The 14,001-nt window shown below is 38.0% G+C and overlaps 1 protein-coding gene across 2 annotated transcripts in view; it reads left to right on the forward strand.

Annotated features, from left to right (window-relative positions):
* Positions 1-14,001, forward strand: part of COL5A2 (collagen type V alpha 2 chain) — a 97,824-nt gene that overhangs the window by 48,975 nt on the left and 34,848 nt on the right. For both annotated transcript variants that reach the window (XM_002191958.7, XM_041717408.2), the window contains exons 2-11: positions 915-1,139; positions 2,608-2,621; positions 3,907-3,939; positions 4,544-4,576; positions 5,208-5,261; positions 8,703-8,813; positions 10,462-10,539; positions 12,457-12,501; positions 13,011-13,064; positions 13,676-13,729. In XM_002191958.7, coding sequence (XP_002191994.5) covers positions 915-1,139; positions 2,608-2,621; positions 3,907-3,939; positions 4,544-4,576; positions 5,208-5,261; positions 8,703-8,813; positions 10,462-10,539; positions 12,457-12,501; positions 13,011-13,064; positions 13,676-13,729 — 701 coding nt within the window. The remainder of the gene's footprint in view (positions 1-914; positions 1,140-2,607; positions 2,622-3,906; positions 3,940-4,543; positions 4,577-5,207; positions 5,262-8,702; positions 8,814-10,461; positions 10,540-12,456; positions 12,502-13,010; positions 13,065-13,675; positions 13,730-14,001) is intronic.

Consider the following 14,001-nt stretch of genomic DNA (forward strand, 5'->3'; position numbering starts at 1 on the left):
GTTTGGCTACAAAGTAGGAAGAAAACAAAGGCAAAGACATATATGGTAAAACAGTACAAATGTAAATGTGGTTGTGTGAATAAGTAAATAGAGAAGATGTATGCATATAATCAATGCATACTAGTCCTGTATAAATAGCGACACAGGATGGTCTTTTATACGTGGTTAAAAATATCTAAGGGGTATTCTGTATGTAGTTAATAAGATATATCCATGGCAATATTGTCTGCATGCTGGATTAATCATGTGGGGCCACGGCCAGCTGGATTATAAAAACTGAACATAAATCATGTGAGGAGCCTCCTGTTACTCAGCTGGATTCCTTGCTGCAGGTACCACTGCAGTGGGTGCTGCTGTTGCCTCTGGACAGAGGCTGGCTGTCCTGTTTGGAAGATTTGATTCTCAGTGCTGGTATTCCAAATAAACCTCACCCAATAAATGGGATGGTCTTTTTTCTTTCCCCCAGCTGCTGCTGTGTCTGTTGAGCCCTGCCCCATCTGGCTGTGTAGGCCACCAGGGAGCAGGCAGCGTGTGCTGTGCCAGACAGAAGTCTCAGGTTCTTGTCCCCAGTCAGACCTCTCCAAAGTGCTCAGCACTTACATAGAGCAGGGAATTGGCAGGACTTCCTCAGGGCAGAGGTGACACCCCGCTGAGCAGAGTGACACAGAGCTCCTTTGATAGTGTGGGGAAATTGAAGACTCTATTTTACTTCTTTCTGATTAAGAAATAAGGTGGTAAAAGAAGAAAGACATATCTCTTAAAAGTCCTTAACATCAGCTTTAGCTATGCTGGTGCATTGTTTTCTCTGTGTACGTAATGCTGTCCAGATGAGAAGCATTCTCCTTCCTTGTCCAGTCCCATTCCTTTGATTTCATGGTTGGAAAATATGTTGTATATTCTCTCCTCTGTCCCAGGAGAAGATGGTGAAGAAGTAGCCTGCACTCAGAATGGACAGATGTACCTGAACAGGGATATTTGGAAGCCCTCACCGTGCCAAATCTGCGTCTGTGACAATGGAGCTATTCTTTGCGATGAAATCCAGTGTCAAGATCTGCTGGAGTGTGAGAACCCCCAGGTGCCCCCGGGAGAGTGCTGTCCTGTGTGTCCCCACACACCACGGGATTTCGACCCCACCATCGGTAAGAGCCTTTTCTAGTTTGAGAGGAGAGGCAGCCCAAGGAATTAGGAACCCTGTGATATTGAAATTCGTAAAGCTATTTTTATGGTGAAAATTTAAGTCTGAAAATAGATACTTGGCAGTTATTGTCGCTCTTGGGCTGCCCATAGCCAACTCAAAATAGTTTGATTTAGACTATGAGTCTCATATAAGCCTAATTGGTTTTACAGCTAAAAGTTTGATCTGAAATCTGTCTTGATATTTTGAGGAGGTTGAATTCTAGCTTCTTTTTGTGGTTCATCTGAAACTGAAAGATAACTATATATAATAAACATACTAATATATATCTATATCAATGTATATATGTATGTATATGTACTGAATACATAGCTATATAAAATAAGTGCATTCTTTAAAATGTTCAATTCAGGCACCCTCAAATAAATGTAAACTGAATAAATGTAAAATGCTTTCCCAAAGTGAAAACATAGGTCCTTTTATGAGACATAAAAGAACCATCAAGTCTTATTGACTCCCTATTTCCCTATTTGCATCTCTTCTGTTATATACCTTAGAGATTTTGTCTTTTCTTTTTGCAGAGACTTGGATAAAGGAATCCCTCCTCAATTTTCCTATAAGAAAATTTCTTACCTTGCAATTAAAACTACATAATACTGTGTATTGAATTATTAGAGCTGCATTCAATGTATAATAATTAATTTCTTCAGGAGATATAATTGCTGTTGATCAGCTTAATATTGAACAAAGCAGTGATAAAGACAAAAGCAGGGACTTGTGTAATTGAGCAGTGGAGCAAGATGTGGTGAGCATTAATAAATAGATGGTGCATCCTGCTCTGTTTTGGGAAGCATTGGGCCAACACCAGCAGGGTACACCCAGCAAATATAAAAGCAGTATGGTTACATTGCCAAATTCCTTACTGTTATTAGAGGCATTTATAAAATATTCTTCTGAAGGATTTTTATGGGCATGAGTGTGGCTCTATAGCTCTGAATGTATGCCCATGGTTGTGCAGGTGCTTTCTAAAAAATAAAAGGTCAGAAATACCTCTGTGAGCTCTGTTTTCTGAAGAATACCATGTAATATGTTGTGGATCCATCAACAGTTGTTGTTGGAGTCAGTAATAAAGCTTCCTCTGACTTCCTGTCAGTCATTAGGACAGCATCTCACAATCCCCCACAAGATACTCTGCTTTCCCAAAGTGTTATTTGTTATTCTGTGCAATGAGGAAAAAGGCTGAGAATTACAGCACATTTTTGCACAGTGCTGTGAGTCCTCACTCCTGAACCAGTGAGTAGGTGTGTCCCTGAGAACTCTCCCAGCTCCCTGTAGGCAATGCACCATCCCCTCTGCATCCAGGATCAGGGATGGCTCTAGCTGCAACACCTTCACTCAACTGTTACTGTATTCTGTCTCTCTGAGAAAAATCACTAATTTCTTTTCTTTTCTTCTTTTGTCCTTTTTCATAGGTAGAGGAAGAAAGGTAAGATTTCCTTTACTTTTTTTTTGTAATGTGTTGCTACCGTTAAAATAATCCCATGCATCTCATTGAAGCATATCACAAAAGATACACATAATCTCTGTTAAAAACATGTAGTTCTTTCTCTTAGCCTTCCTTGGTGGCTAGGGAGATTGAAAAAGCACTGGGATGCAGGCAGAAATCCTGATCTTAATATAGAGACTCCCCTGGCTGAAAATCCTTGCTGTCTACATCAAAGGAATTCTAGTTGGAGCAGTTTGGTTGTGTCACCTCTAGCAGTGCCACAGGCTGAGGGAAGGGAGTGTTCTGTCACTAGATGCTGAACTGTTAAAGCTTGCAGCTGGTTTTTGTGCTGAGACTGACCTGCCCAGTGGGCAGGATGTGGCGCTGCAATCCTGTGTCCTTGCCCAGAGCCACGATTCTGTGGGCAGCTTCTCTTATTGTGTGCAATTAAACAAAGGGAAGACCCGCTCTTACAGAAGAAATTAAAAGGCATTCCCATAAACAGGCTTCTAAGATAATAAGCAACTGCAAGAAATAATCAAAATAAATTTTAGATGATCAAGTACATTCACTCACCAAAACTGAGTACTCTTTGCAGTGGTAGTTTATGGAAATAAATGGACTGTACCCACCTTATTAATTATTACTTTATAAGCAAGGCAGGACACTTTTTATCTTTGCAAAGTCCTATTTTTTTCCTTAAAAACCAGTTACCACTGGTAGGTCTAAACCCAGTTATTTGATGTAATCATTGTCAACACATTCAGCTCAAAAAAAAAGTCAATTGCCAATTGCTGTTGTCCTTCAGTCTGAACCTATGTAATATCACTGTATCATAACCTTTCCCTAGGCTGCAGATGGATTTTTATATCCATGATGATACGTATTTTAATTTAGTACCTTGAAGAAATGGAATCTAAATGCTGCTCTAGGCTCTGTGTTACACATGAATCAAATCATCCAACAACAGAGCTCCAATGTATTTTATATCATTTTCTAGCAGTTCTAACAGAAAAGCTTCGTATTTTTTTAGTTTAATTCTTTCAGACAGTATGTTATGCAACTAGGAGATAATGGTAATTTATGGCCTTCATTTAATCAGTGTCCATAGTCATTAAAATAATATGGATTATTTGTCACAGGTACTTTAATTTAGTCTTACTGTATTTTTAAGGAAGTATTAGTTTTATCACAGTCACGGGGATGGTATCGCTGAAACTGGTACTGGTAATTGTACTTGCACTTCTTTTCTGGCATCTGATGCTTTGGTATCTTTTTCCTACAGGGGCAAAAAGGAGAACCTGGAGCAGTGCCACCTGTAAGTCAATATTTTCTTCATCCATCAGCACATCCTAGAAGTGCATATATTAGTGCTTTAAAGCAGAATTGCAGTAATGAAGTAAATAAAACAAAACCATACAGCCTAGGAAAGAAAAGAGTGGAATTAGTATGCTTTTTCACATATGTAACATTAGCAATTCCTGCTAGTTGTTAGTTCTTCTGCCATAATCTTTATTTTTATGGTTAGATTTTTGTAGAAGTGTAATTGGTAAATTACTATCTAGAGAGGGGTTAAATAAAATTTCATTATCTATTTATTCCTTTCTAGTGTGAAGGCAAACAGATTTAAATAATAAGTTGAGCCTAAATCATTGTAATTCACTTATTTATTTAATCCTTTTTAGTGGAGCAGTGATACTTCTAAGATTTTGCTCACATTGCTAATAAAAATACTCCAAACTGGAAAAAGATAGCCAGTGCAAATTATATTTACTACTTTTTCCCCCTTTCCCTAAAAACCTTTTTAACTTTCTCGGTACTTTAATGTCCTGCCTTGCTATTTGCTTTTCAGTAGCTGATTTTCTGTGTGGCAGTCAGGACAAATGATGTGTGGTGACTTTAATTTATATTCCCTGCTCTAGGTTTCAGGCATACGAGGCCGCCCTGGACCAGCCGTGAGTACTTTTTCATCTTCTGCTTCTCTGATGAGGCATCTGCCCCTCTCTGCCATGACTGGATTGTGTTGTGAGGGTGATGTGAAGGAGGGTTCTTCCACCCCTCAGTAGGTGCTATCTGGAGAGCCACTGGCTCTGAGGAGATGAGAAGATGATGGGATGTTTTTCCCAGTGTCAGGTCAGCCCATGCCCAAGTGAATGGGTGTGTGCTTGTAGCACATGGATACCTGAGGCCCTTAGTGTTGGGTGGATGCTGGAGAATGCCTCTCCAGCAAGGTCCAAGCAGGAGCAGGAGGAGCTGCAGGATGCTCCATGCTGTGCCTGAGCACAGAGCAGTCCTGAACTAGAAGGGAGGGTGTCTCAGACCCAACATTCAGGAAACCTTTGCTGGATTAACATGAGAGATGAAACCATTTTGTAGATCTCTGCCTCATGCTTCTACTCCCTTCTGACAATGTCCATTGGAGAAGAAATGTTGAATACTTGGTTATTATAGCTGTTGTCTTCATGATGATATAGAAAAAAATCCCACATATTAATTTTCAAATAAGCATTGGATTTCATATTTGCAGAGCTTTATTAATCATTAGGTAGTTTAAAAGAGACTTAATATTTCTGGTCTTTCTTTTAGGGACCTCCAGGCTCACAAGGTCCACGAGGAGAACGAGGACCAAAGGGAAGACCTGTAAGTTATTAAATAGCTCAGAAATAAAGTACCTGAAGCAAACTTCAAAAGATTAAATGGCTTTAAACTGTCTCTGTGTCTTCTAGAGTTACCAAAACTGTCCTCGTATTTTCCAGGAATCAGGTAACAAAGAGGAAAACATTTCTATTTCATCATTGCTGGGGTAGATTGAAACCTGAATATTTTGAGACATGGACAGAGGTTTAGCAGTAGTTCCACCAAAATCATACTTTCTCTACAAACATTTTCAGACAGAACTAGAACATCACATTCCTTTGATTAGATGGCTCTTTGCTGGTGACTGCTATGTGGCTCGGAGCACTGCAGAAAAGACAAAGCTCAGAAGTTAGCAGGAGTTAATATGTGACTACATTAGTTGGTATGCTGGTGAATAATGTAACCAGGATTGCTCAGTGGAAATAAAGACTTCATAAGGGAATTTTGGTGTCTGCATGTGGAGAACCACAGAAAGACCAAAAAGAAGTGCTTGAAAATATCCCAGATGACATGTTTCTTTTCAAAAAGCTAGGTTGAAGAGCAGAAGCTGCTAAAAGCAGATTTGAGAGTCGAATCATTGTAATTTAAACGTGGATATTTTCCTATCACTCAGGAGAGAGCAAGCCAACCCTGAAGTTAGGCACAGGCCTAAACCAGACTCCCTTGCCCTGTTTCCAGTGTGTGCCTGTTGTCAGTAGATGGTAATGACGTCGTTAAAGCAGTGCAGGAAGTCTGTAGCCTCTTTGAGATGCTTGCCAAGACAATGCTGCTCTTCAGATCTCCAGAAGACATTTTTCTGAAGAATGAGTATCAAAATGCTTAATAGAACTCTGGGAGTCGTTGCGCTGTCTTGGGGTGCACAGAGAAATCTTGACTTGGGTTTTCTGAATGAGGCTGTGTTCAAAGTGCTTTCCTAATGTGCAGTATTGTCAATGAGATGCTGATTTCCTGCCATGCATCCCATGTCTCTACAGAGTGGTGGCCACAAACACTAAAATCCCAAAAGGCTGTAAATGGCTTTGAGTCCTTTTGACACAGGTTATTATTCTGCTTTCAAGGAATAACGCAGGACTGGGAAGCAGTCAGCTGCTTTGCAAATGTTGCATCAGAGGTTCTGATGAGCTTTGTGTTTGCCAGAGTGTGGGTCTGAGACCAAGAGCACTGCTCTCAGCAACACAGTGACTGCTAGTGCAGGGGGTTTATTTTTACTTGTGGAAGAGAAATGCTAGCTCACACCTACAGTTTATATTATGAAAAAAACCCTCATAGAGCAGATAATATTGTCCAGGCTTCCCTTGTAAAATTAATCTGGCTAAATACGTTACTGACTGTGGACATTACTAATGCACTAAGCATAGTTCCAAGCTGTTTATTTATTTTTTCAGATTGTTTTTTTGTTATTCTTTAAAGTCAGGCTCTTGCTAACTAGTGAGCAAGATGTAAAATGAGTTCAGGATGTAAAATGAGTTTGTATGTAAAATGAGTTCAGGAATATGAGCATATTTTTTACACAAGATTCTTTGTTAATGTAACAGCGAGAGACAGCTAGAGGATAGTATGTCTGCATTTTCAGAATGCATCTAGGGAGGAGGAGTTTTGGTGCATGATGGCATTTTAGTTGTTAACAAATGGTCTTTTGAAGACAGAAAATAAACTTGAACATATGTTTTTCTTTCCATGCGGATTTACACTCAATTTTACTTGCAGTAGCAGTTTAAATAAATAGAAATTTGGGAGTGTTCTACCATGAGCTGCTTTTTCCTTTTTATTTCATTCAGCAGCAGCGGTGGGACAGAATGAGAAAATTGTGTTTAAATGGTGCCATCTCGTGGCATTTGTGAGAATGTTTTTCCTTTTTCCTCTTTTTTTTTTTTTTTTTTCTTAAAACCTTGTTGATCTTGAACTGGTGAAAGAAAATGAAAGGGCTTTTTTCTATACATATAAACGTATAAATGATGTAAAATAAATAAATTATCATCAATATTTTATTAAAAACCCACCAGATTGGTTGTATACCACTAGCTACCGACAAATACAAATGTGCATTTTGATGACTTCTTGGTATTGCTCTTAAAGCAACTTGACTTTTGGTGACTAAAAAGTACATGCTTTTCTAAAAAGAATTTTAAAAAGGCCTTTTTCTCTGTTAGCCTTTGTTAAGGTGTCTTGTGTGTGTATTGGAAATCTGCAAAGGCATAGCCTTGCCAAATTCTTTATAGCCAACAGTGTTGTTTTTTTTTTTGTTTGTTTTTGTTTTTTTTTTTTTCTCTAATGCTTAACTTTGTTTTCTTTTTGTTTTGAGAACAAACAAATAAGGTATCTCATTCTTTTCCTCCTTGGGGCAGTAAGCACCTCTAGGTTTGGCAGTGTGTACTTGTGTTTATAACAGATATATTTAAGAATTAAGTTTTGTGCTACAACCTTCTTCCATCCAACATGGACAGACCTTCTCATTTGTTCAGAATACCATCTATTCACAGCTCCTTGTGTGAATCATACTAGTTCAAACCATACCACTTCAGACATAAATTCCACTGAAATGTGTTGCAGACACAGCCCTCACCTCATGGAAATCCTGGCAATCTGTGTAATGATTGATTGTGTTTGAAAAGATGACTCAGTGAGCAAGGCTTCTAAAATTCTATGTTTAAGGATCCTTAAAATGGAAGAGCTCAATACATAGTCTTTCCTTGCCTTGGTCAAGCACTTTCTTCTAATGAAGCAAAGTAGTAAGAAGCACTTGAAAGTCTGTATTTATGATTGAAGCATGTCTGTTGGTCCCATTACTACTCATTTTGTTCAACTAATGTTTTATTAGCTGCCTCCATATTTAATTTTGAGGTGAGTGCAGTTTAGGAATTAAAAGTGGGAGCCACATTAAAATGAGAGCCACAGGATGGGCTCTAACCTATTCTGTAAATATTAGCTAGAGATGATTTCAACACCAGGTAACTTTCCCTGCATTTCTGGCATCATAACTATGTTGAGAATTCAACAGTACTATGAACTGGCTAAACTATTCATGATTCAAGTAGGCTGTGAAAATCCAGCATTACTCTGTAGTTTCTTAAGCCTCTGTGTATATTTACACTTATCTGAGCTGTACTCATTTTAGAAGTAAATTAACTCCATTCTATATGGTGTGCAAAGCCAAAGAGTTTTTCAGGCATAGTATACTCTAGTATGGAATGATTGGAAGCCTCAGTTTCTAAAAAAGCCTATTTCTAAAATAGAAATTACTGCAGTTTACTTAAATGTTGGATTCATGATTAATTTCAGTCAGTGCTTCTGATCAAATGTGGGAACAGAGCTTTAGGGATGTTGTTTGTTTGAAGATCTTTCTGTAGAAATACAGATTTATCCCAAAGAGGCAGGTGTTTGCTAGTTACAATGATTTCAGTGCACACTTTGCACACTGCTGGCATTCCTGATTTTTTTTTGTAGGGTCCTCGTGGTCCTCAAGGGATTGATGGGGAACCTGGTATCCCTGGCCAGCCTGGTGACCCTGGTCCTCCAGGGCATCCCACTCACCCAGGACCAGATGGAATAAGCAGGGTAAGTTTTACATTTGCTCTAGCTCAAAGTGGAGTGTTGGAGCAGATCCACATTATATAAACGGTGACTTGCCTTTGGTTCCGTGACCATGGAATGCTGTGCCCACACTTCCTGTCTCCCAGTCACAAGGGGCAGCAGCTAGTGGCACTGCAAGTTCTGCCAAAAACTGGGACGAGTTGAATGTGAGAAACCTGGGAAAAGATGCACCTTTCACAGCAGATTTTAGCATCTAGCAAAGCCAAACTGCCCTAATCTAGAACCACCACAAAGGTTCTTTTACTTCCACCAGCCTCTGAGAAATAGTACAGAGGAAATGAGTGCACCAAATTAGGAATATAGAAAAGTGAAAATTAAGATAAATAAATTAAAAATTACTAATGAGAGAAACTAAAATGTGGTTGATAGTACTTCTTGCTGGAGTTATTCAGACAAACACTGAGAAGATTAGGAAATTGTTAAAGCAGTGCTGCTAACCAGCTTTATAGATACAGACAAGGTATTCTGCAAAACTTTATTTTCCTGCCCCTTCTATTGGATACTAATTATGGTCCATAAATAAATACATATTTGAATTTTTCAAGTGTATTCAGTTGCACATTTATTGCTTTTTGACATCTGTTTTGATTTCTCATTCCATTGTTCCTGAAAACAATAGTTACAGTGGCAAAAATCTGCAATATTCATGTTAGGCCAATGGTTTGCAACTTTGGGCAGCATTTCATGTCTTAACCACATTTCCCAACAGTTCTGAATCCAGCAGACTAAGCCCAAGTAAATATCTTCAGCACACAGGAATCTCTTAGAATCACAGAAGCACCATAATGGGTGCTAGGCTGTTATCCTGCATAGAATATATGAAAGAAAGGTGTGGCTGGAAATATAAGATAATTTTTGTTTGTATTCCTGTCTCTGACCTCAGGCAATCTCCAGCCTTTAGAAAATGTGTTTGGGGACCAATCTAATGAGGAACTAACTGTAAATGTTGGGGGATTTGAATCTATGTTTGAGCTGTTACTTGTTGTCAGCCGCTGTAAGCTCTGACTTGCTGTGAATGAGGCTCTGAATGAAGCAAAATAAAACTATTGATTTCAACTATTTGCTTGCATAAGAAGGAGAGCACTGAAGTTTCTCCCTTCTCTAGCTCATTGGTCTCTGTTAACTGATAGGAAAAGCAGTGGCTTTCAGCTTTGCTGGATAAGGGCAAGATGCTTAAAAATTCTGATTTGTCATCATGCAATCAGTTACATTTCCATTTATCTTAAGATATTTCTGAATTTGAAGCATGAGAAGTGAAAAAAAAGGAAGCCTTAGAAGACATGAAGGAATATGGCAGTTTTGGTCTAGATTTGTAAATCATGAAAAAATGTAATTAATTTAGTGGGAGGCTTTCCTCTTTGGTCATTTTATACTTGTTTAGTATTAAAGTGGAAATAGAATAATAAACATATAATGTATTCACATGGTCTTTGAAGCTTTAAACACCTCAGATATAGAGGAGAGACAAATTTTGTTTTAGTGGTTAAACCAAGGATTGAGCTGTTATCACTGCAAAAGCAAGGTAAATGACGAAGATGTGATTGCATGGATTTTTTTCCTTACAAACCATCACAATGACTTACAGCTAAAATCACCCATCTTATTTTTCCAGCCCTTTTCAGCTCAGATGGCAGGACTGGATGAGAAGTCTGGACTTGGTAGTCAAATGGGACTGATGCCTGGTGCAGTGGTAAGACTAAATTAACCCTGTACTGTAAGAGAGGCTAGAAGTGGAGTGCATGTCCAAAAACCCAAAAGGGAATTAATCCTTTACAGCTTCCTGTACCTCTTGAACCTGGATGTATTCTAGTAGAGTTTTGCACAGTACCTGGGGAAAAAATGTTTTTCTGTTAAATGACAACTTCTCCTCCCACATCTATCCCTCTCTCCTTCTGAGAAAAAAACCAGCTCCTCTTGAGTCACTGCAGAGTGACTGAAAATTGTCAGGTATAACACAAAGCAGAATAAACAAATATGTAACTTCTTTTCACATGTGACATCAAATTAGTTTTTTTTGTTTTTTTTTTTTTTTTTTTTTTAAATAATTGAAAAAAATGCTTTCAAAACCAGCTCTTAACTCAAATCTATGCTTTGTTGTTTCAAGACAGACTTCCTGTTTCTCCAGTGGCCCACTTTTTGCACTGCCATCCCTCACTATTTAGATATGTTCTTTACTTTGAATGCTTTGAATGAATTGGGGACTTAATGGTAACACTGAAATTTTCTGCTGTCTGTGAGAGCTGTTTCACCACCCTAAGTTATCTCTTCTGGAACTCTTGGGGTTGTTTCCTAATAATACCTCTCTTCACATCTCATATCTTGGAAATACTGTTACCTTCTTTGCTGATATTTTTAACATCCATTCTGAAAGAAACCATCCTTTAGTGATTGTATTGCCCATGAGTTTGTCCACCTGAATCTTATCCAAGATAAGAAGCCTTAAAAATTGATTCCAATACCATAGGAAAGGTTCTAAAGATAATTTGATATTTTGCCTTAGTATTAACTTTTTCAGAGGTTTCTTCAAATAACTTTTTGATTCTCTACATTGAATTTGCTTTCTGAACATAAAATAATTTGTTCCACAAGTCTGTCCCACTTTGTTGCTTTCATTGTTTTGCTTAATCCTTTCACTCGTTTTTTCTCAAGGTGTTGCATCTCTTGTACCATCTGTTATCATTCTCTAATATGATTAAATTTAATGTTAATATATCTATGGCCTTACACAAAGTCTGCTAAAGTCAGTTGGCACTGGCTTGCTCTTTCTCATGTTATGTGACATTATTTTTTCCTCTTTTGTAAACTGGGTAACTGACAGCTGAAAAAATGTTTTGTTTCTAATGTTCATTACCTTTTTTTTAATGGCCCATTACTAACTCTTCTACATTTTCTTTTAAAAATTAGTAAAAAATTACTGAATTTTAAAAGACATAAGTCTCAAATTTCTGTCAAAATGAGTGTTTGTCTGTTATAGATATTTTTTGTATTCCTAGAACCATGATAATTACCTTCAAATAAGATAATATTTCATGTTAAAAGTTACAATTAGCTTTGAGATTGTTCCTAAAAGTCCCATGGCACTTTCTAAAGGACAATCTAAGGTTTTTGTAGCTAACAACAATGATTTGGAAAGCTCTTTTGGTGCTTTATATGATACATTTAAACACATCCTTTCATTACTGCTTTTCAGCTTGACTGAGAGCAAGAAGATTAATTTATTTTGTCGTTGATTCCATTATGAGATTCATTTGAGTAATGACATTCCCTTCAAGTGAAGACTATTCCCCTCAACTCTTATTTTGTTAGTATATTTTTTTCATGGAGCTAGACAGACAGTTTGATTATTGTGATTCCAGAGACTGTGAAGTTGGAGGAAACAGCCAAGTCCATATTTTCAGCTGTTAATGAAATTACACTTCTGTGGCTTTTGGACTTTGAAGATTTCATTCAACATCTGTTTGTGTTTCATAACACCAGTTTTCTGAGTAGAAACCTTTCAGACTGTAGAAATGCTAGTGGTCACTATCAGGCCATTTTGCCCTCTGTAGGGTGAATCTTACTTGGGAAAGGTTGTTTTCCAGTGTGTAACAAGTTGTGTGTTCAACAGGGTCCAGTGGGTCCAAGAGGTCCTCAGGGTCTCCAAGGAAAACAAGTGAGTGCTTCACCTGAGGGGATTAAATTGACCAGAGCTGAAGGCAGAGCTTGTGGTGAGAGGGGTTTGTGCATCTCTGGGGCAGTGTCCATCCTCAGTGACTTGTGGCTGAGTGCACCTTCCAGAAGGGAATTTAAACAAGGGCTCTGCTCCAGATGGACTCTATACACAGGAATTGGCTCCAAAAGCACAGTTTATTAGATCTTTAACAGGGTTTTAACCCAACACATTTTTTAATGAGTGAGCAGCAATGAAAATGGAGACTGTTCTTGTTTCGATATTGGCATGGTGTTAAGTTTCCAGTGGGGTTTTGTGTAAGGCACAGGATTTATCTACAGCTTAAGGGGTTTTAGTATCCAACTTTCACTCCTATGGAAATGTGAAGTGGTTCTGAATTAGAATCCAGACTCTCAGCCACAGGCTGTGATTTTCCTGGTCATGGATTTTTAATTAAGTCCTTATAATTGCTTTTGGAATTTTTAACTGTATTAATCTTTGGTTAATTTTAGGGTGGTGCTGGTCCCACGGGCCCACCTGGTGAACCTGGAGATCCAGGACCTATGGTAAGACTAATAAATGCAAACATTTCTACAACAGAATTGCAAATATGCTCTACTTTTTAATTTCAGAACAGAATTTTTGTCATGTTGTTTCAGCTGAAACTATTAAGCAACTTCAGTGAAGAGTTGTGATGCTCAAAGCATGTTGTCATGAATCAGTGAATATGAGTTGTTTTAAATGTGAATAGCAATGATTATATTAGAAACAATCATTCTCACTTTCCCAGCACAGGCCTGAGAATGGTTAGGCACTGGTAAAACCATACCTGATAATGTAACTTACACAAAGGGTAATGAGAATATTTTTTTTGAGGCAACAAAATGATTCAAAAGTAAAAGCAAAAGCCAGAGATTTGAAGCAAACAGCAACTGTAATTTTTAATGTTTTGGGTTTTTTTTCCTAAAGAATCCATCCTGTATTTTCTTATAGTACAATGCAGGTTTTCTAGGGCCAGGATGCTTAGAAAGAGCACCACAAAACTGAACAAATGTGCTTAGACATGAAATCTTCCTTTTTCTACATCTGTTTTTGTAAAACCAGACTTTGAAATGGAGTAAATAGATATTTAAGTGATAGCTAAACTGACTTCTCAACAAATATATTAATTTCTTAGGGGCCAGTTGGTTCTCGTGGACCAGAGGGACCTCCAGGCAAACCTGGTGAAGATGTAAGTTTGTTATACTTTGTATCTTGTTTTATTTTTAATAAAACAAACATTGGCATCTGTGAGGCAGTGACTAACCAGCAGATGTGCCTGTTCTAACTACTATTGTCTGCTTTCCTTTGTAATTGTACTCCTCATTAAATCCAGCATCACAACTGTGAATCTTGGCAACCATTTCTCAACCCCTCCTTTCTTTTCCTGATGTGTCATCATCATATCTAAAATCTAGCACCATCTCTATTTCTTGCTTCAGTAAGTTCTTAACTGAGATAATC

Source organism: Taeniopygia guttata, chromosome 7 (genome assembly GCF_048771995.1).
Source record: "Taeniopygia guttata chromosome 7, bTaeGut7.mat, whole genome shotgun sequence".
NCBI lineage: Eukaryota > Metazoa > Chordata > Aves > Passeriformes > Estrildidae > Taeniopygia > Taeniopygia guttata.